We start from the raw sequence: 21,893 nt of genomic DNA on the forward strand, positions 1-21,893 counted from the left end.
ATAGATAGATAGATAGATAGATAGATAGATAGATAGATAGATAGATAAACAAATAAATAAGTAGGTAAGTAAGTAAATAAATAAATGAATAAAGAAGCTTAGGGCTAAAATTTTTGTCAGTTAGGGAGTCACAGAAAAGAAAATGTTCACTCTCCACCAACTAAAACTTCCTTCCAAAGGCCTCCTGCACTCACAGCCAGCAACACTGTCCACAGAGCCACAGGGCACAGCACTGGTGTGTGAGCTCACCAAGCTCTCTGTCTAAGCCTAACTCCCTCAGCTGAAGTCACTGTCAGCAGCTGAGAGAAGCACAGGACACATGACACAGAGCTGCACTGCCTGGTTCTGCCACCTGCTGTTAGCCCTTCAGCAAAAAGGGGGGCAGTGGTGGTACACTCCTCTAATTCCAGTAGACTGAAGCAGATGGATCTGTGTGAGTTGGAGACCAGCCTGATCGGCACAGTGAGCTCCAGGACAGCCAAGGCTACACAGAGAAACATATATAAAGACATATTTATAAATAAATAAATAAATAAATACCACTTCAGCAAGTTTAATTTCTGCATTCCACTTTCCACAGAAAATGGCAGTAGCCAGGAGTATCTGCTTCACAAGGTTTTATTATTTATTGTTTCTTATAATGAGACAGGCCAAGTTTCTGAAAATTCCTGGCTCACAGTAAACAATCCATAAAACTTACTTATGTTTATTATTTCTTACATTTGAATATGAGGCAGGACCACATGACACAATGTTCTCACAGTCTTTTGCATAATGCCTGCAGCAAACTGAAAAGGTCCACCCTGCCGGCAACTATGGTTATTACCTGTCATCTTCCCCTTCCAAGTCTAGTTTAGCCTTCAAGAGCCAGAGCCATCAAATCCACTCCCTCCTGAATCTGAATGCCTCTTACACATTCAGAGACATGCCACATTTTTCTTCAGATTTCTCCAAAGATTGAAGGCTCCTTATGCCTTCAGAAGAGAAGGCATGCTTCCCAGTCCTCTAATATCATCACCCAGCTATCTCAAGACACTACAGTTTGTGGCCTTCTTACAAGGTGGCATCTCCTGGGTTCCATCTCTAGCAACATATACACACAAACACACACACATACACACTGTTCCAAGCACCCAGCTAACCAGCTATAATCTGATAAATAAGAATTCAATGGCTAAGATAAAAAACTCAGGTGACAACACATGCTGGCAACGATGTAGAGAAAGGGAACACTCTTCCATTACTGGGGGGAGTGCAAATTTGTACAACCTCTCTGGAAATCAATCTGGCACTTTCTCAGAAAACTGGGAATAGCCATACCTCAAGACCCAGCTATACCACTCCTGGGCATACACCTGAAAGATGTTCTACCATACAACAAGGACATATGCTCAACCATGTGTATAGCAGCTTTATTCTTAATAGTCAGTAACTGGAAACAACCTAGATGTCCCTCAACTGAAGAATGGATAAAGAAAACGTGGTACATTTACATAATGAAATACTAACCAGCCATTAAAAACAAGAAAATCATGAAATTTTCAGGCAAATGGATGGAACTAAAAAAGATCATCCTGAGTGAGGTAACAGAGACCCAGAAAGACACACATGGTATATACTCACTTGTGGATTTTAGTCATATAGTACAGGACAGACACACTACAATACACAGACCCCAAGAAGATAAGCCTGATGGACATGTTAGGCTTCATGTGGGCCCACCAGTTAGGGAAGTGAGGGATATCTCTGACACTATATTGCCTGCTCTTTGCTTACTTCCCCCTGATGGACCTTCCCCTACCAGGCCACAGGGTAGGAAGATGAACTCAGGCCTCATGTGAATATATGAGCTGGGGTATCTAGGTAAGGGACTCCCCTAAGGAATAGGGAAAAGAAGATGCGGGAAGGAGGGTGAGACTAGGAGAGGAAGAGGGAGGGGCCTATGACTGAGATGTAAACTGAATTAATTAAATTTTAACAAAAGTGTTCAATGCCATTAGACACAAAGGCACACACCTGTAATAGTCCTAATGCTTAGGAAGCTGAGGCAAGAGAGTGCCAGAATTTGAGACCAGCCTGAACTTCAGAGAAAATACCAACCCAGACAGCAAGATCCTGTCTTGAATGGAAAAAAAGCAGAATTCAATGAAATTCTGCAAGTACCAATTCCCTTGGTGGAGATGTCTGTAACCTGGGCACTACTTGTTATACAATCCAAGCATGTACTAGCATTTTAAACAACTCCATCACCGTAAAATAGTAGTAAATGTCCATGAATTAAAATAACAACTTATTTTTTAACATAATGCTATTAAAACATGGTATTGGCCTCTCTGCTTAAATCCACTTTTTTAATCTAAAAGTAACCTTTGTCTTCCCAATTCTGTTTTAGGCACACCACTACTGGTACCTCTGCCCAGAGTACACCTGCATTAATCAGCGAGCTTTGTCCACTGACCCATGTTTAGCCACAGGACACAAAAGTCCTAAGATAGCTTAAGAGCTCCCTAATATGCCAGAAAAATATCTTCTCCTGTGTTCAGCAGAGGCCCAATTTTATCCAGTACTCCATTGACTGAAGGTGGTAAGATGAATGACCAGCACAAGGCAATGACCGAATCCTGCAGTGTTCCAATTAAACTATACATCCAGGTTAACATGTCAGCAGTATACGCAAATTAGAATGAATAGTGAGTTAATCACTAAAACTGAGCAATGGTTAACATTGGGGCTTTGAGTAATTTTCTGTTTTATACACTATTGAAAAGGTACATAGTAAAAGATTAAAAATAAATAAATAAAAGGACAAAATACAGCTTGGTGAGAGCTGAACTTGCTTAGTACTGCACAAAGTCCCAGGTTCAATACTCAGTATCACTAAATAAGTAAATAAAAAGACAAATCTCAGGGGGGGGAAGTTGTCTTTTTGGAAGCAAAACTAAGTTGCAAGGGAAAAAAATGGGCTAGAGAAAATTACATGTTTTAGCTTTTTGGACTTTTGCTATCTGCATACATTAACGTTCATAAATAGTAGACAGAAGAAAGTTTAGACCTAAAACATAAATTATAAAATAGCTCTATGCCAGGTGGTGCATGCCTTTAATTTCCAGCACTTGAGATGGAAAGGCAGACAGATCTCTATGAACTCTAGGCTACCCATGTCGAGAGTGAGTTTCAAGATAGCCCAGGCTACACAGAGAAACCTTCTTTCAGGAAAAAGGAGAAAGAAAAAAAAAAAAGCATATTTCTAGCCGGGAAGATGGCTCAATAGGTAAAGGCACCTGCCACCAAACCTGACAATCTTAAGTTGATCAGGGACCCAAATAATTGAAGAGCACACACGCTCACATACATGCAACATATATATACAACACACACACCCAAACAACAAACACAATACAAATAATTTTTTATTTTAAGAAAAAAAGAAGTTCTTGGAAAATCAACCCGGGGGTGGAGAGACACTCAGTAACAGAGCTTGCCACACAAGCCTGAGGACCACCTCTGGACACAAGCACACACACAGTAAAAGGAGAGCGCCAACCCCACAAGCTGGCGCACGCGCGCACACACACGCACACACACACACTAAATAAATAAAGAGTAAAAAGAATCAATCTGGAGACTGTCCACTGTGTGACAGCACAAACACCTCATCATGTGACCTGAGTACTTTCAATATAAAATATCTCAGCATTTCTTTACAGTTGTTTTATAAAACTTACTTGGTAAGTGACTGGGCTTTCTGCTGTAGGAAGGTGTCCCTGTGTATTTTAATGGCTTGAAGACCTTTTCTGTCTAGAAGTTTGGCAGCTGCTGGCATTTTACGAATCAGAAAATTATCAGGAAACCAAATAATATTAGCAGTTAAAGTGATAGCTGGCACCTGGCGGGAAGGGAAGAGAAAAATCATAGAATGCAGGCCCAATGATAATGTGCTGAATGGTGCTACAATACACAGGGAAGAGTTCACGAGAAACAACCACCACAATCTCTCCATATTACAAGATAATATAATATAATATAATGTAATGTAATATTGTAGAAAGGATGAAAGCATTGCTACAGTTGGTGGTGAGCACAGCAACTTTATTCTGTCTAAATATTAACACGTGTACAATATACACACACGGATTTCACAATAGCTAATAATATATAGAAAAAATAAAATTCAACCCTTTAAGACTTCATTGCCAGAACATATTAATAAAATACTAGAAGGAAAACAACCTTTAAGATAGCTAAGGCCTCAAGGTCTGTTATTATATGGTAGTACTACACACAAGCTAAGCTTCAATTCTGAAATTGGGTGTCATAGTATGAAAACAGTAAAGATGAAAATAACAATTTAAATCTTTTTCTACTTTACTAGTAAGAATGAGGGGGAAGAGGAAAAGCAAAAGGAAGAGGGAGGCAATGTCATGTTAAGAGTACTAACAGGATGTTATTGTGACCAGGTGTGGGGTACACTGACAGAGTGCAATGTCAGCACTCTGGAGGCTAAGACAGAAAGATGGCTGAGACTAAGGCCAGCCTGAGCTACATAGCCAGACCCTGTCTCAGAAATAAAGCAAATACAGTTAATGTTCACACACACAAAGTAGAACACCCACCAAACATGCGTTCATATGCAATGCAGTTATTCTCATTTACTTCATTGCTCATTTCAAGAATGTCTGCACATCCTTCTGGGAGGGGCATGCATGAAGGGGGAGGGAGGGTAGGACCCGGAGGGGAGGAGGGTGGGGCTTATGGGAGGGTTACAAAGTGAATAAAGTGTAATTAATAAAATAAAATTAAGTTAAAAAAAAGAATGTTTGCACTTTAAAACACTACTGTTGCTTTTTATTTTTGCATGCGTATGTGTAGTGTGCACGTATGTCCCTTTTCGTATGTGCAGGTACACACATGTATACTGAAGCCCATGGTTGATACTTATTCATCCAGAATTCTCTGACACATGCTGGTTAGCATCACCAGCTCAGAAGACAGCCTCTCCACCTTTCACTGCTGGAATTAAAGACAGACTGCTGTGCTCACTGGACATTTACATGAGTTCTGAAAAGCTCAACTTCAGTCCCCACAATGTACAGCAGGCACTAATCCATAACGCCATCTCTCCAGCCCTTTTTTTATACAGTTAGATTTCATAAAAGGTAACTTGTTCTTTTTTTAAATTAACTTTTTTATGTTAGTGCTTTTAAATATCTAGCTTTATCAAAATTGACATAAAAAATAAGCTTCAAGCTCTTACCTTCTTACAAATGTCTAATAAAGACTTATAAAGCTTTTTATCAACAGTTCGAAAAATCTGAAAGTGCAGTACAAAAAGCCCACAAATTCCAACATATTTGTCTCTCTGGTCAATTTCAGAAGGTTCACCTTAAAAAGAAACAACATAAAAACAAAACAAATAATAGTTGAATTGTATTTTTACAGAAATGTAAACTTGATAAAAAAAAAAAAACAAAAAAAACTCAAGCATAAAATTTACATTACCTAGTTTGGCTTCCACGTTTGCAAAAATTGAGCGAATGCTATGTGCAAATTCTTCTGCAAAAGTGCTATTTTTTGACACAGATATTCCTCCATTGAGAGAATCAAACTGCTGTTCAATACAGGCCTACACAGGAAACATTTGAAGAGAAATTCAGCCTCAGTAACAAGCTATCAAACACCTAGGTAAGGTGAAACGCCTCTGTACTGGGTCTCATTCTTTGATGGAAATCTGTGTATGTACGTACTTGAGTGCCAGTTATAGTGTACTCAAACCCCGATGAAGAGACAGGAAATAAAGCTCAGAGATGAATGGAAGGAATGACTGCTGAAGCACTGGAAAGCATTGTATCTTTATTCTTCTTTGTTTTTCCTTTGTTTGTTTCTTGTTTTCAGAACCCATTATGCAGGCCGCTTCCCTCAACCTCAGAGATCTGCCCGCCTCTGCCTTGTAAGTGCTGGGAGTCACAGTGTGTTCCACCATTCCCAACATTTTACATATTTATGTCTGAGTGTTCTCCCTGCATGCATGTCTCTGCACCGCACACACGTGATACCTATGGAGGCCAGAAGCGCGTGTCAGGTATCTTAGAACTGAAGATGCTGATGGTTGTGAGTCATCATGTAGGTACTAGCAATCAAATCTAGGTCCTCTTCAAGCCAGGACTGCCAAGCTGTCTCTCCAGCTGCAACAGCTTTTTTAAAAATTTATGTATCTGTTTGTTTATTTATTTATTTATTTTTATTTTCATTTTCTGAGACAAGGTTTTCCTGTGTAACCTGGCTGTCCTGATGCTCACTCTGTAGACCAGGCTGGTCTTCCTGGGATGAAACGTTTATGCCAACACAGCAGCTATAACATCTTTTCTAAAGAGTACCTTTTAGGAGTTTTTAATTGTTTTAGTTTGTTTTTCTCCTCCCCTTTTGGGCAGGGTCTCACTCTGTAGCCCAAGCTGTCCTCAAATTTATACTAATCCTGCTTGAACTTTCCACTATGAGGGAGTGCGCATAAGCCATAATGCACAGCTCCTACCAAAGTATATACGTAGAAATGTCCCCAGGAAAAAAAAGCAAAAATAACTACATTTTAGATCTAAGAGATTACTAATTTTTATATCTAAGACATAAACTGATCTTAAAACCCAAGAGCTAGGGTTAAAATTGTGATAATGTGAAACTAAATGGAATTGAAGCAGATAGAATAGAATGGAAAGAGTGGAGGTGAGAGGGAGAGGAAGAGGGAGAGGAGTAAAGTGGGGTGGAATGGGGTAGGGGTGGGAGGGCAGTGGAGGAGTGTGGAGTGGTGGGGAGGGCGGAAGGGGAGGGACAGGGAGTTTCTGGCAAGACAGTACCCAATCAGGACAATTAGGTCTTTCTGTGAGGAAGGCAATGACTGCTTCTGCGCTGTCAATGCAGCAACTAGGAAGCGCTGGATTTTTAACTGATTGTCATTCATTTCAGTCTAGAAGGGGCCCTCTTTGTGCACATCTAAGCACCACATTCAGTGGTGGGAGAGAATTAACTAAGCTTCTGTGTGGTTTTGCTTTGGTGATTGAATATAGAACTCTGGGCATGCCAAAGAAGTGAGTGCTCTACCAGCCCTCTGACTTTTTAAAGGTAATCTTAAAAACCTAAGTCTAGACGCTAGTAATGCACATATTTTTAAAGATTTATTTATGAAATTTATGTTTATGAGTACTTTGTCTGCATGTACATCTGCACACCACAAGACAGCAGCAGATGGTTGAACTGACATACAGATGCTGGGAATTGAACTCAGGACCTTAAACACAGCCATTTCTCCAGCCCCCAACACACATAATGTTTAATGCAAATGATTATGTCTTAGACTTTATAAAACTAAGAGCTTTGTCTTTATTTTCTTTTGAGACGAGGTCTTATTATGTATCTGCAAGAGACCTAGAATTCACTTTGTACCCCAGGCTAGCCTCGATGTCTTGGGACAGCCTCCCATTTGCTGGGATTACAAGGGTGTATCACTATGCCTGACTGAATTTTATATTTTTGCATAGTTTAATTTTAAAACGCTCATTTTATATAACTTTTCATTTCATTATTAAATACTGAGTTGTACTTTAATACTATTACTGACCTTTTTATTTTTTTTTAAGCCAAAGCCAAAGCATTTTCTAAAGAAAAAAAATTGAAAAGTATTCTAGAAAGTGTCCCATGTAATTCTGAGATGCACCAACCTATAAGAACCAGTATGTTCCGCCTGGTACAGCTTACTTACCTGGAATATCATTCCATCAAGTAACTGCCCTTCCAACTTGAGCAAGAACTTTTCAAATGGCTTTAATTTTTCTTCCTGAATGCCAAATTTCGAAGGGTTATGATGGACAGATTTCAGCAACCTTGTAGGAGAGTTAAAGAAAGATCTTACAAGTATCTAATAAATTCTCAAAAGTTAAAAATATTTTAAAAAATAAATTTTTTATTTATTATTCTTACTCAGCTGTTCACACTAGAAAATGTGAATGGACCAATCCTAACAATTACCGCCTTAAATTCAGCTGCCTGCTGCCCTATATATACCAAACATTTAGTGACTATTTGTAAACCGAATAAAAATTTAAAAGAATGTTCGAAGGTATATATAAAATGTAATGCAAAATCTTTCACTTGAACACAACCCAATTAAAAAGAAAGAAACAAATCTTAACCACTCTACAACACTCTACAAATACAACCATATATCACTCTCACAAAAACCTATCTAAAAATGGAGTTGATTGTCTTCATGAAAATACCGGACACAACAGGGCCAGAGAAATGTGTCAATGGTTAATGGCTGGACTGTTTATAAAGAGGAGACAGGAGACCAGTCCCAGCCCCACACTAGGTGGCTTACAACAGCATGTGACTCTGCCTCGAGAAAATCCAACTCCCTCTTCTGGCTTCTTAGGTACGCACACCCACGTGCAGACACACATGAAGACAGACACAAACACAAATAAAAATAAGTGCTTCACATGAATTCCTTTTCAACATAGATCTCTAGGTCTTTTAAAGAATATGAACCATTTGTATTTCAGTTAACTAGCACATCAGCTGTATAAAGTGAAACTATTAAAAATATTTCAGTTGGCATACCTTTTGTACATAGTCCAATGGTCTTTCAGTGTGATGTGATTATCAATAATTTCATCCAAGGTAAGTAAAACTGTTAGCAGTTCTCCCAAGTGCTCATACATAGTCTGTCAAAAGACCTTTAATGATTATCATTTAGTCACTAGTTAAGAAGTATCATGTGAACTTTTAAAGCATAACACATTTGGGTTAATATTAAATTAGTAAAAGGAAGCATCAATTGGTGTATTAAGCTACAGGTCAGATCCTCAAATGGTACTACCAGCCTAAAGTGAGTATATTTTACCTAAGATTTCGTCCGTAACTGTGATGCTGCAAATTTGTTCACGGAAAAAAGAAAGTCTACAGTGGAATGCTACTAGGAAAATCTATGAGAGCCAGCTCATAGTGAATAATGCCCATCAACTACACAGAAAAAAGGGAACCCAAAAACAGGGGTGGAGATGCTAGAATTATTATACTGCCTAATCAATACAAATTCTGAAGTAAAGCAGAAGAATTAACTTTTACCTGAAAATGAACTCCAGTTGTCTCTATAATTTTGGGTCCTATCCTATAATAAAATAACACCCAAGCTTTAAAAAAAAAAAAATCCTTTTGGTTACAGTTTATTTTAAATTCAAGAAATAAACACAGTGGTAGAAGCTCTTTAAATTGTAATATATATTTATCTTAAAGTTATAGGCACAAGCTAGTACTGAGTCTGGGCTACCCTTGCTGTACTGCACTCCATGAGCTAAAGACCTGACAAGTGGTCAATGAATAACCTTCGCTTTTTAAACATAAATTGATGCACTATTAGAATTTCTCAATTAACAACTATAATCTTTTTACTCTATCAAAACTGAAACTTGGAAAAAAGCCCTTAAGAACATGTCAGACTTGTTCTTAAGTTCTCATTCCTACTGAGAAGCAATGCAAAGTTCGAGGGTTATACCATACTACAAAGCCACAGAAAGTTAACTTTATTTCCTTTTCAACTTTACTCAATATAGTACTTGTATTTCAACCACATACTGAGTACTCCAGAATACAGAAGCACGTTTAAAATTGAACTAAAACAATTTTTAATGTTGTCTTTCTGTGGCAGGACTGAGGGAGATACTCCTCAGGATCCCACCCCTGGTACTGTGAGAGTGTGAGCTACCTCTCATTTGCTCTTCCCATAAGGATCACTTTGGTGAAGAGCCACAACACACAAAAACACCAAACTGATGAGAAATGAATGAGAATGAAGTGATAAATGTACTCTACCCAGTTACAGAGCCTGTGACACAGCATGGTACAGTAGCACCAACAAATGGACTGGTGACCACAAACAATAGTATTGAAGCTGCTATGAGATGGTGGTTTACGCCACCCCTGGGTCTCAGCTCTCATTAACAGTGTGAGGCATAACCCTCAGCAGTGGTACAGTAGATATAGAAAAGTTAATACAAAGAACTGATCAAATGTTAGGTGTAATTTATGGTGATAAGAACAGCAAGGGCAAAAAAAAAAAGAACAGCAAGGGCACTATGAAAATTTGATCAGTTTTTCTTAATTTAACGATTCTTTAGAATCATGGAATATCATTAACATTATAATTTGTGTGGGGTTTTTGTTGTTGTTGTTTGCTTGTTTTTTTCCAGTACAGACTGCCTACACTGGCTCAAGCCCCGAGACTGTGTAGTTTAAGAAAAGTCACACTGTAGCCCATGACAGTTCAGTCTCCAAATAGGTTTCCTAGTAAGGGGTACAGGGACTGCCTCTGACATGAACTCAGTGGCTGGCTCTTTTGATCAACTCCCCCTGAAGGGGGGAGCAGCCTTACCAGGCCACAGAGGAAGACAATGCAGCCAGTCCTGATGAGACCTGATAGGCTAGGGTCAGATGGAAGGGGAGGAGGACCTCCCCTATCAGTGGACTTGGAGAGAGGCATAGGAGGAAATGAGGGAGGGAAGGTGGGATTAGGAGGGAATGAGGGAGGGGGCTACAGCTGCGATACAAAGTGAATAAATTGTAATAAATAAAAATATTTTAAAAATTAAATTAAAATAAAAAAGAAGTCACATAACTTTATGAACAAGAGAACCAAAAATATACACAGCAGAAAACAATAACCACTGTGTGTGACTAATTCTGTATGAGCTTTTTTCTATAGAAAAACTTCTTTAAAATTTTTTTGCAAACGTTCTTACATAGACAGAAATGAATTTGGAGAAAACTGCATCTCATTAGCCTAAAAATGCACACATTTAAAAAAGCAATACAGACCTCCAGTAGTATCTAAACATCCTAAGCATATATACTGAGTAAATAAATGAGTTAAAAGCTATTTCAAGTAATTACTTTTCTAAAAAGTCCTTCCTGCTATTTTATAAAAGCCAAAATAATTCTAATGTGCATTACTTGTTGCTGATATACAGGGCAGCCAGCTGATGGACCACATTCATCACCACTTCATAGCATCTGGTGACAAAACAGGACAGTTCCTGAAATGACAAGGTGAGTACACATTACAAGATTGCTTTTGAAATGTCAGGAGGTTTGGACTGAATGTTATAACACAACCAAAACAGTATTCCAGGAAAATCTCTCGTTACTGAGCAGCCAGACTTTAGAATCTCTCAAGCAATCATCACTTCTCTCAGCTCCTGCATGCCAGGTCAATTCCTACCTCTGCTGCCCCTACATTTCACTACTATTTCACTCTGAGTCTACTGTTTCAGTTATTCATGCAGTTCCTAAATGGCAGGATCAACTCATCCCTTCCATGTAAATGAAAAAGATCTAAATGAATGAAAATGGCTTCCAGTTTAGAAGTGTAACAAAGACAGAAAGCAAGCTCTACAAGTCACTTAAAAGCACCTCATTTGTTATCTTGTTTTGTTGTTTTCAAAATAGGGTCTCATGTAGCCCTGGCTGTCCTGGAACTCACTCTATAGACCAGGCTGACCTTGAACTCATAGAAATCCATCTGCTTCTGCCTCCCACGTGCTGCACCATGACCACCACCTGGCTCATTTGTTATCTTTAATTACATATATGCAGCCTGGCACACACCACGTACAATATCACTTACCCCAAGGATGTTTATCAATAATCATTAATTCAGACCTTATGACAATTTATTTTTAGAAGCTCTCACCTTGTAATCTTATTGAACCAAATTTGCCTCTAAAAATCCTTAAAACTTTATTAAACCTACCTCTATTCTAAACTGTAAGCTCACAGCAAGAATTTTCATTGCTTTCATGTGCTGGTCTCCCTGAGCACCAAGAGCAGTTTCTAACACACACACACACACAACCCTCACTAAACACAGTATATGAGCAGTGTATCACATGGACAGTTACCTTTTTACACGGCTATTAATGAGACCTAAACACATTTAAAGTCTTTGAAAGTAAAAATACTACGCTTTTTTTTTTTTTTTAAATACAGGTCTTTGCTACATAGGCCAGACTAGCCTTGAGCTCACAATCCTAACTCAGCCCTCTCAGAGCTTGGAGTACTGAAATACAGGCATCATCAATGTGCTAAATAACAGATTTTCATTTCAAACAGCTTGTCTTACATTTGTTATTAAACTTCTGAAGGTTAAATGGTAACAGAAAAACTAAAAATAGAAAGCACAGCAAAAAGGCAGAAATAAGTGCAGATATAAAAAAGACCCCCATAAAACAGATGTAGAATAAATCAATTAGAAGATTGTAAGATGACATAAAAAAGCAAAATCCAAATACACCCATTTCCTGCTTTCCCTCACACACCTGAGCATCATCATTAGCTCACTTAGCATTTTACCAACACCAGTATTCTTAAGACGATCAACATGGCTAGAACACAACTAAACAAAGCCATCTCATGCAAGCACCATGGCCCCAAACACTGTTATACAGTAAATGGCTACCGCTGAGGTTTTAAGAAAACACAACCAAACTGTGACAACACTGAAGCTTGAAAGAATGGGAAAAGATAAATCTTAAAAAGTGAACTAAAACAGATAAGGTAAGCATATGACTATCAGACAAAGCAGTTATCAAGTTACTGCTATCCTGTATAAGCTAAGTTATCACTTATCAAAATGCTTCAGAGCAGACATACTTCATATTTCAGAGTTTTTGCCACTTAAAGAATATGTGCATATAGGTAATGAGATATCTTAGCCAGGGAATAGGAAAAAATCTAAACACAAAATTCAATTATACATAGCCCATAGGTAATTATTTACCTTTGGGCTTAGAATTTTCCTTTGGTGTTTTTTATTAGTATTCAAAAGATTTTAGGTCTTGTAGCATTTCATACTAGGGATACTCTATGTATATTAGACATATGTATAGAATTATGTACTATATACATATTATCATAGCTTTATATCATCAAAACTTTTGCCAATAAGCTAAGTATCTATGTGACATAATAGGCATGTTAATTTGTTTTTACTGTAGTAACTTTTTTCTTTCTCTCTCTGTGGAGCCCTGACTGTCCTGGAACTCACTCTGCTGCAGAACAGACTGGCCTCAAACTCCACCTGCCTGTCATCCAAGTGCTGAGATTAAAGGTGTGGACCACCACCATCCAGAATTGCAGCATCCTTTATAAAAGGATAGTATAACTATCTAGATACATTCCATCATGAGTTATATATGTAAATATATATCAATAACATTTGTTTTTCTTTAAAAGGGGATATTTCATTGGTACACAGAAGCTAGAAAGGTTTAAGAGAAAGAAAGAGAGAGAGAGAGAGGCAAGCCAGGGGAAGCTGATTCCACCTCTACTCCAAGAACAGATGGGAAAAGGTCATATTTGCAGGAGTCTGGGCACTTGAATCAGTAGGCCCTAGAGGATTACCACACAATGGTAGAGAGGTTGGTTTATTATACACACCAAATACAATATCCTCACAATAAGAAATACAAACTTTGATAAAACTAAAAGAAGAACCTGACACATTTACTGATTCTTTCAACCACCCTTCTTCAAGCCTTCCTATCCAGCAGACTTCCTGACAGGCCCAGCAGTCATCCTGTCCAGTTCCTCACTGTTTCCATGCAGACCATCACCTCAGCAGCAGCTGCTCATGACAGAAAGCTGGGCGCATCTCCCAACACTCTGTACCTAACCTCCAGCTGCTTCTCACAGACAGCAGCATCCAGGCAGCGACATCCCCAGAGGTGTGAGCACTAGGTCCATGAGGCTATTTCTCTGAGCTGCCAGTCTGTCTAGCAAACAAAACCATTCATTTCTCTTTAGCCTGTGGATGAGAAAATGGAATCTACTTCTTCTGGAAGCCCTCACTTTTTTTGTTCTTCCAGCCCTCCAGCTCCTGTGTGTATGTATGTGTTCATGTTTGTGCCTGTGTTTAGGTATGCACATATTTGTACAGAGGCATCCGATCCCTAGAGACGAAGTTACACATAGTTGTGAGCCCCAGATATGTGTGCAAGGAACTGAGCTGCAAAAAGAACACATATTCTTAACCAATAAGAATATTGGTTAATTATTCTCTCCAGCACAAAAAAATAATAATGATAATAATTTTAAAATGTTTATTTCATTTTTTTATGTTATGAGCCTTGTTTCCATGTATGTCTGGGCACCAAAAGTGCATGGTGCCCAAACAAAAGGGTACTGGATCCCTTCGAACTGGAGTTATAAACAGCTGTGAGCCACCATGTGGGTAGGTGCTGGGAATTAAACCCCAGCCCTCCAGAAGAGCAGCCAGTGCTTTTAACAGCTGAGCCATCTCTCCAGTTCCCCCAAAAAACATTTTTAAGTTAAAAAAGGTGATAAATTGTCCATAAATGAAATTATATAATGTATACAAAGGCAATATATTAAAACAATTTTTACAAATTGTTCACATTTCTTGATACCTTACTCTTCTAAAATCCTTTAGAAATCATTCAGGAATTACAATCTCCTATACTATGACCCCATGCTAAGTAACTGTTTCACTCTCGAGAGTGCACAAGACCTCAGCATTTGAAGATTCCAGAACTTTTAAACTATGTGTAATTTTTATGTAAAATTTTACAATAAAATACTTGGCAAGGAATGGTGGTGTACATCTTTAATCCCAGAACATGAAAAGGCTGAGACAGGTGACTGTCATGCATTTGAGGCCAGCCTAATCTATAAAGTGAGCTCTAGGACAGCCAAGGCTACCAAGTAAGGCCTTGTCTCAAATAATTAAATCAATCAATCAATCAATCAATCAATCAATGGCTCAAGAGAAAGTAAAAATCAGTTACCTTGAAGGAAACAAACAAACTGAGTTACCTGTAAGAATGAAACAAATCTCCCCATCTGAATTTGGCAGTCACCTTCCACCATGCTGGAATCTGTAGCTTTAAAAAGCAGCATGAATTTTATTTCAGGCTTTTTATTTAAATTCAGTAATGAAGACAACAGCAATATTCTTTCACTAGTACACAGTACTGAGAGCACTGGACTTTTACACTGAAGAAAAAATGACATGGTCATGAACTATATACACCTTCAAACAGCCACACCCCATTGCCAAGTAGACCCCAAACCTCGGATCTAGTCACGGGACTTCCCACTGATAAAACACCATCTATCAGTCCTAGAGAACTCGCTGCTGCTTCACCACTCCACAACTCACGTGTTTAACCAAACCAGTAAACTAACAAAAAAAACTGAATGTTAGGGGCTGGAGAGATGGTTCAGCAGCTTCCAGAGGACCAGAATTAGGTTCACAGTACCCACACAGGGAGACCCTGAGAGCAACACACAAACACACAAATAAAATATTGAAGATTTTTTGAATGTTTTTCTATCTATTCTATAATTGTGTTAGTTCAAGAATGGTCTGTTAGGTCTTTGTTTCAGTTTCATAAAAGGTAGAAACAAATGCAATTCTAAAATTTTAACTTACCTCCTTCACCATAAAACAAAAGACCATTGTAAAACTTAGTTTCAGCCTGTTTTAAAGAAAATTAAAATAATTTAGCAGGTTGCTTTCAAATTCCTTTGCTCTCTTAATTCTCTAATAACATGACATCATTTACATAGAAATGTTTTCAAATTTCAAAAGCTGCTTTCAAATAAATTCAGCTTCTCTTGAGAGTAACGAAGACAACTACTGACACTGAAAGTTAAGTCTGATCCCTTCAGCCTTTACTTCATCATCGGACCACACAATGTGTAATCATCATCACACATCTTCCCACTAGCTCAGTCCATGGTACAGAATATTTTTTAAAAGGGGGGAGGAATGAAAAATGATCATGTTCACTAATGTCTACCAAAGTCCAGTGGTTCCAAATCCACATAAAAAGTTCAAAACTAAAAAACAAAAGGCAGCTACCTCTGGATAGCCAGCATCCATAGCAGGCTAATTATTACCCACCTGGAGGTATGCAGACCTAAATTCAAACTGTTACTACTGTGATACCTGCTATAAGCCCCAATTTCTTCACCTGTTCCTGACCTGCCTGTCATCCTAAACATTAACAATGAAAGTACGTACTCAGTAAATGCTAGGATTATACTAAGTAATCCCTACCATTAGGATTGGTAGCATTATTGTTTTTCTTAAGTGGGTCATTCACTGTTCAATATTTATTGCACACAGCACAAACTAGAAGTTCTATCCTGCTTTTAAATGCTCTTAAAGAATGTAAACAATTACCTCATACTTTAATTTCTTGATCTCACAACAAAGTGCAGCATAAACAGTGATGACTTTGTTTAAGACCTGTTTTCATAAATAAAAACAGAAAAAAGTAAATTGTAATCAATGAGAGCATTTTTTAACACATCTTAAGTTAAGGATCACGTACCTTGTTTTCAGTCTTTATGAGTTCCAAAAGGGAAGATTGCTCATATGGCAGAAGCTACAGAAACAAAGGGAAAGAATGTTTCTGAATTTGAGAGAAAACAAAACACTGAATTACATTTAAACTTGTGTTTAAATGTAATTTAGGATTAGCCTCAAGTCAACTATTATGTTTAAGATAATCTCCAAAAACTAAGGAATGTACAATACAGTCAAGAAGAAACGCCTTCAACACAACACAAGGCACTAAAATGGTGGCAGACATATTCTGGGACATAAAATGGCCAGCGGTCTGAACGCACCAAGAAAACACTAACAGTGAGCTCTATCGCTTTAGCAATTGTTGTGCAAACATACATGTAATAAGCTGTTGTAATTAAAAGAGCCAAACCTGAGTTATTACAAAACAGAATGCTGAAGACTAAACCCAATGCTCAGAACCAAAATAGTGAGCCCTATTCCCATCTAAAGCAGATTCATTTCGACCTTGCTCAGAAAGCTTTTCTGGTTATCACCTAAAATGAATGTTCTAGTACAGGAAAAAATGAACCTTTCCTTTAGTTACATACTATTAAAGTACATACATAAATGAAAAGTAACTTCTCTCATTTGGAAGGGGGCAGGGAGAAGAGGGAGGGATTGTGAGGGAAAGAGGGAGGGGGCTACGGCTGGGATACAAGTGAATGAATGACCTGTGATTTAAAAAAAAAAAAAAAAAAATACTAAGATCCTCAAGTTCATCCAAGGGTACTTTTGAGAAATGACAGAAATGTTTTATATTTTCATTAGAATATAAGGTAGATGAGTTCTGTATTCAGCAAAATTCTGTGAAAAAAATGCTTAAAAATCTGTATATTTGGCCATTTGCAAAATAACCACAATTTAAAAAAAAAAAAAAAAAACAGCCTGTGTTTCATCTAGCCCTTTGCATTTTCTTGAAGATAAAAAACAATTGGAGTTTGTATTGTTATGAGTTTTTTGTCATTCTTTCAGAAAACAATTTTTTAAAAGTGTGTAGCTTAATGGGGGGGAGGTTACCAATTTCATGTCACTCTTAATTTTTAAATTAAAACATATTGTCTACTTTTAACATAAGAGATAATGTGCCCTAAACACACACACAACACACACACACACACACATACACAACACACTTTCTTGTAATGAAATGATTTCACCTTTAACGCTATAGGATCAAGATTGAAATCCCAAACATCTCCAATCAAATCATCCAGGGCATCCTCAATTCTTCTCAGCTGAGATGTATACTCCTCAAGGAATTTTCCGTAATTCTTAAGCTGGACTTCAGCATGAATTTCTAAATTTTAAAACAGAATGGTACAATTACAAGTTAATGAGTGGCAGAATACTAGCTTCAAGTAATGTCAAAAACTGCAACAAAGCAATGTTAATTACTACTCTGAAATGCCTCACTTCTTGGAAATAAAGTTCCAAGGCTAAAGAGCCATTCAGCTCTGCATTTTCTCCAAATATGTGAAAATACTTGAAAGGCTGCAGCCCCTTACCCCAGGATCTGTGCTTTCAGACAGTCTGAGTCATGCCTCAGACAACTTGGGGTCCAGATACTACACTGTCATTCACAACCACACACAACACTGCTGCAAAGGGCATCAACTACCTGATGGGGGCAAATACAAAACTATGTTGTTTCAGAGCAAATTTTAAAAGGTGGGTTAATTCTATACTGAATAAAATGTTTTTCACATGGAAATAAATGTTTTTTACATCCAAATGTTTTCTTACATGGAAGTTTTGGACCTGTTACATGATATTATTTCAGCAATGCCCAGCTTACCAAAACGTTTCACTTGTTCAATTATTTAACTATTATAATCAAGCTGTAAACAGAAGCCAGATAACACACTGCCAGATGGGAGCTGGAGAGATGGCTTATCATTAAGAGCACTGGCTGCACTTGCAGAGGATTGGGGTTCAGTTCCCAGCACCCACATGGCAGTTCTGTAACTCGAGATCCAGGGGGTCCAACACCACTTCCGCCTCTGCAGGCACTGCACACACATGTAAAATAACAAAACGATATTAAAAGCTGGGATTTACAGAATTTAGATAGAATAGATGACTTGAGCTTAGAGCCACTGGAAAAAGCTGGACTTTCCAAATGCCTACTCAGCAAAATTACTAATCGAATCACCTTATTATACCTAAGAATGCATTACTTATTCCAAAGAATCCACTCCAATTCAGTTTCTTTCATTACTCAGTCTTTGCCTAAAAAAAAACAAAATGCTTTTTCTTTCGAATTTTAACTGTAAAGCTTTTATGAAATAGACACCTGTCCTTTATTTTGCAGGAAAGGCGCTGAAGGGGCATCAGTTCACTAAGAACTCCTGTCTCTTAGCACTCATTTGGGTAATTTTGGAAAATAATTAGTCTAGATGTAATTCACAGTCCAAAAATTAATGAAAACCAGGCAGAGAAATCCCTTACCTACAGCTAACAACCCCATGTTAATGTCTTACTTACTACACAGGAAAAGACTAACCAGCAAATGGATTCTTAAAGACTGCTGGAAAAACATACTAATAGATCAGCTGGTTAGTCCAAAGCAAAACACAACAGAAAACCTGCAGAAACGCTGAGTTCCTTGCTGATAAGATAACAAATAGCTGTGAACTCATAAAAGTTAAAGAACAAGAACGTGATGTAAGAACGTCTGACTCTGCAAACCTCCCTTCTCCCGACAACCTGCATTTCTTGGTGTATTTTCCTCATTACTTAAGTCAGTATACAAAGTTGCAGGCTTCCCCATGGTGTTTTCATACATACGTGTTCTCACATTGTGCCTAAAATATGCTGGCTAATTATTATGTCTAACTGATCATTCATTCTTCAAACTGTAACGCTTTCAAACCTAGTGACCTTCATTTCAAGATCTGTCAGATACTAAGGCAGGGACCTTAGCACATAAAAGGGAGGAGGGTGGGAAACACCTCACAAGATGCAGTTCACTTTAAAACCAAAAAGAAAAAAAAAAGAATGGTTATTATCCTTCCATCCAGATTTTTCTTTATGCTAACATCTAATACCTTAAGAAATGTTTGCTGAAAAACTGCACAGCACCGTGGACGTTGCTCAACTGGACATAAAAGCAAATAAAACCTAATTACATAGAAATCTGTACATGTTATATTATCTCTGTGAAAAATTCACAATTCAGCTGTAAATTTTTTAATGGCATTCCCACTTTGGGGAAAGGTATGCATTTAAAAAAATTCTCAAGCAACTTGCCCCAATTTCCTTTCTACCACACAGAAGACAAGAAACAAATCAACCTCAAGAGTGTCTCTAATTAGTTTGGCTTCAACATTTTGCTGAAACTGTGAGGCTTCTGGGGTTGGACCTCTTGATTTAAAAAATGAAGTCGGACGGCTTGATTTCACAAAGCAACCGCGAAGCAAATCCGATTTAAAAACAAATACACTGAATTAATTTTAAAAAACGACTTAAAGCTGCAGTGACAACTACAGGTCTATATAAAATCAATAAAGACCAAGGAGGATCATCTTATCCAGATGACATTCTCGTGTTGATCTATTTTTTTTTTTTTTTTAATGCCAGAAGAGCTGTTTTTCGGTATCTTGTATGGCTCTAGGATCGTGAACCCAAACTTCAAAAGTTGGTCTGAGAAGCAAAGAAAAACAGGAAGCCGAAACAGGAACCCAGACTCTTCTAGAACTGAAGGTTCAGAGAGCATCTGGCGCAAGCCCTGGTGGGATGGGTATCCCGGGAGGCTGGCCTCAGCAGGCGCGCCCCGGGAGCGGGCGCCGCTGGCCCGTCACCCGCCACCGGAGGGTCGCGGGCACGAGCGCGGGGCTAGACGCGACCCCAGCAGCCACGCAGCGCCACCGCGCGCCCCCGTCCCACCCCGGGCGAGTCCCGGGTGGGCAGCGGCGCAGCGCGCACTGCGCCGTCCTGCACCGGCAGCGCCACCCGGCCCGCCTCGCCCGACGCCAGCGGCTTACTCTGAGAGCCGTCATCCACGCGGTCGAACTCCCAGTCCGGTGACAGGGTGTCCACCGCCATCGCCGCGGCGCCTCCCACAGACACAGCAGCCCGCAGTCACCGCCGCGACGCCGGCCTCACCCCAGCCGCTGCCGCGGCACGTGACTTCCGGCCTCGGCCCCGCCCCCGCGCTCCAGAACCAGTGGACGCTTGGCCCTGCGGACCGCGGGGGCCGCTGGGAAAGCGAGTCGTCCGCCTGCGCCCGGCGCGGCCGCCATAGTGACAGCTGCTGTTGGCATCCTGCATCCTTTCCCCGGCCTTGTGCCATTCGCGAGTGTTCTCAGGCCACATTCAGTTTCTCCTTGCTACGTCCAGGCTGTTTTTCATACATCCTCAGTCAAACCTGGAAAGCGCGGAAATAACGGAGTAGGGTCCAAGGCAAAGACTGGGTCCTTCACCAGGACACGCCATGGCCCTTGGACCAAGGTGCCTGTGTGACTTTACCGAGATTCCTGTCTTTACCGAGATTCCTTTGCCCCACTGCACTTCCTATGCCGATTGTATCCTGAGAAAAGACTCCTGTGTGTAAAACAGTAATGACGTTAAGAATGCCACCAAACAATCTACTGGGTTTGCTTTGCACATAATCACTGTTCTTCCCTTGCTTTTAAGGTGGGGTGGGAATTGTGTTATCCTGAGTTCTACCTTTATTCTAACGTTTCCACCAAAAAACTCATATCAGCGCGGTTTTTAGTACGATACGAAACAGTCTAAATATCAAAAAGTAATAATTCATGGAGAGCTATAAAATGGCATAAAAACTGGATGGGAGGAGATTTTAGAACAACGCATATTTGCTGTTACATCTACAACCAATGTAAACATACATATGTGCTCATGTGTTTGCAAATGCATAGAAAATTCAAACCTCATTAAGCAAGACAATGGTTTACTTGAGAAAGAGTAGGTGCTGATAAATACAAAGTGGCTCTTAAATTTTTCTGGTGTCTATTAGCTGTTTGAACCTTTGGCAAGGAGAATTTTTAAGTTATTTGCATTAGAAAATACCAAAATTCAATATAGAGTATTCTTTTGAAAAGCATGTTCTGAGAAGCCGAGGCTTGGGCTTGGTTCTGTTTTGAGGCAAGATCTCATCATAGCTGAGCACCCCTGTAGCTCCTGAGGCTATAGGGTGAAACCTCCAAAGACCTGAGCCACTTTGTAAGATGCAGATTTCAAGTGCTTGTTACAGTGACGGCCTACAAACACAAGAGACTTCATGTGCCTCTGGCTTCAGGGTGTCCTGTTGGAATTTTCAGTTTCTGTAGCTTGCATGGTTCTGGCAGCATTCTTTAGGTTCCATATGGTAGCTGTTGGCAGCTTCAGGCTCACATTATCACAAGACTAAATCAAAACTACTAGAGAAATAGAGCACACTTAACAAATAACTCAAACAAAAGTCCCAGAATCAAGTCTTGCCAGTGGTGATTAGCACTTGAGCACACTTTCC

The 21,893-nt window shown here is 39.1% G+C and overlaps 1 protein-coding gene across 2 annotated transcripts in view; it reads right to left on the reverse strand.

Annotated features, from left to right (window-relative positions):
- Washc4 (WASH complex subunit 4) overlaps positions 1 to 20,522 on the reverse strand; it is a 61,734-nt gene extending 41,212 nt beyond the window's left edge. For both annotated transcript variants that reach the window (XM_055627843.1, XM_055627842.1), the window contains exons 1-13: positions 20,404 to 20,522; positions 17,578 to 17,717; positions 16,404 to 16,457; positions 16,253 to 16,318; positions 15,497 to 15,542; positions 14,878 to 14,945; positions 10,999 to 11,081; positions 9,118 to 9,160; positions 8,611 to 8,714; positions 7,751 to 7,871; positions 5,500 to 5,623; positions 5,255 to 5,382; positions 3,726 to 3,886 (exon numbers count right to left, since the gene is read on the reverse strand). In XM_055627843.1, coding sequence (XP_055483818.1) covers positions 3,726 to 3,886; positions 5,255 to 5,382; positions 5,500 to 5,623; positions 7,751 to 7,871; positions 8,611 to 8,714; positions 9,118 to 9,160; positions 10,999 to 11,081; positions 14,878 to 14,945; positions 15,497 to 15,542; positions 16,253 to 16,318; positions 16,404 to 16,457; positions 17,578 to 17,717; positions 20,404 to 20,464 — 1,199 coding nt within the window. In that variant the 5' untranslated portion in view covers positions 20,465 to 20,522. The remainder of the gene's footprint in view (positions 1 to 3,725; positions 3,887 to 5,254; positions 5,383 to 5,499; positions 5,624 to 7,750; positions 7,872 to 8,610; positions 8,715 to 9,117; positions 9,161 to 10,998; positions 11,082 to 14,877; positions 14,946 to 15,496; positions 15,543 to 16,252; positions 16,319 to 16,403; positions 16,458 to 17,577; positions 17,718 to 20,403) is intronic.
- Between the last annotated feature and the right edge of the window lie 1,371 nt (positions 20,523 to 21,893).

Source organism: Psammomys obesus, unplaced genomic scaffold, assembly GCF_907164565.1.
Source record: "Psammomys obesus unplaced genomic scaffold, mPsaObe1.curated_primary_1811, whole genome shotgun sequence".
Classification (NCBI taxonomy): Eukaryota; Metazoa; Chordata; class Mammalia; order Rodentia; family Muridae; genus Psammomys; species Psammomys obesus.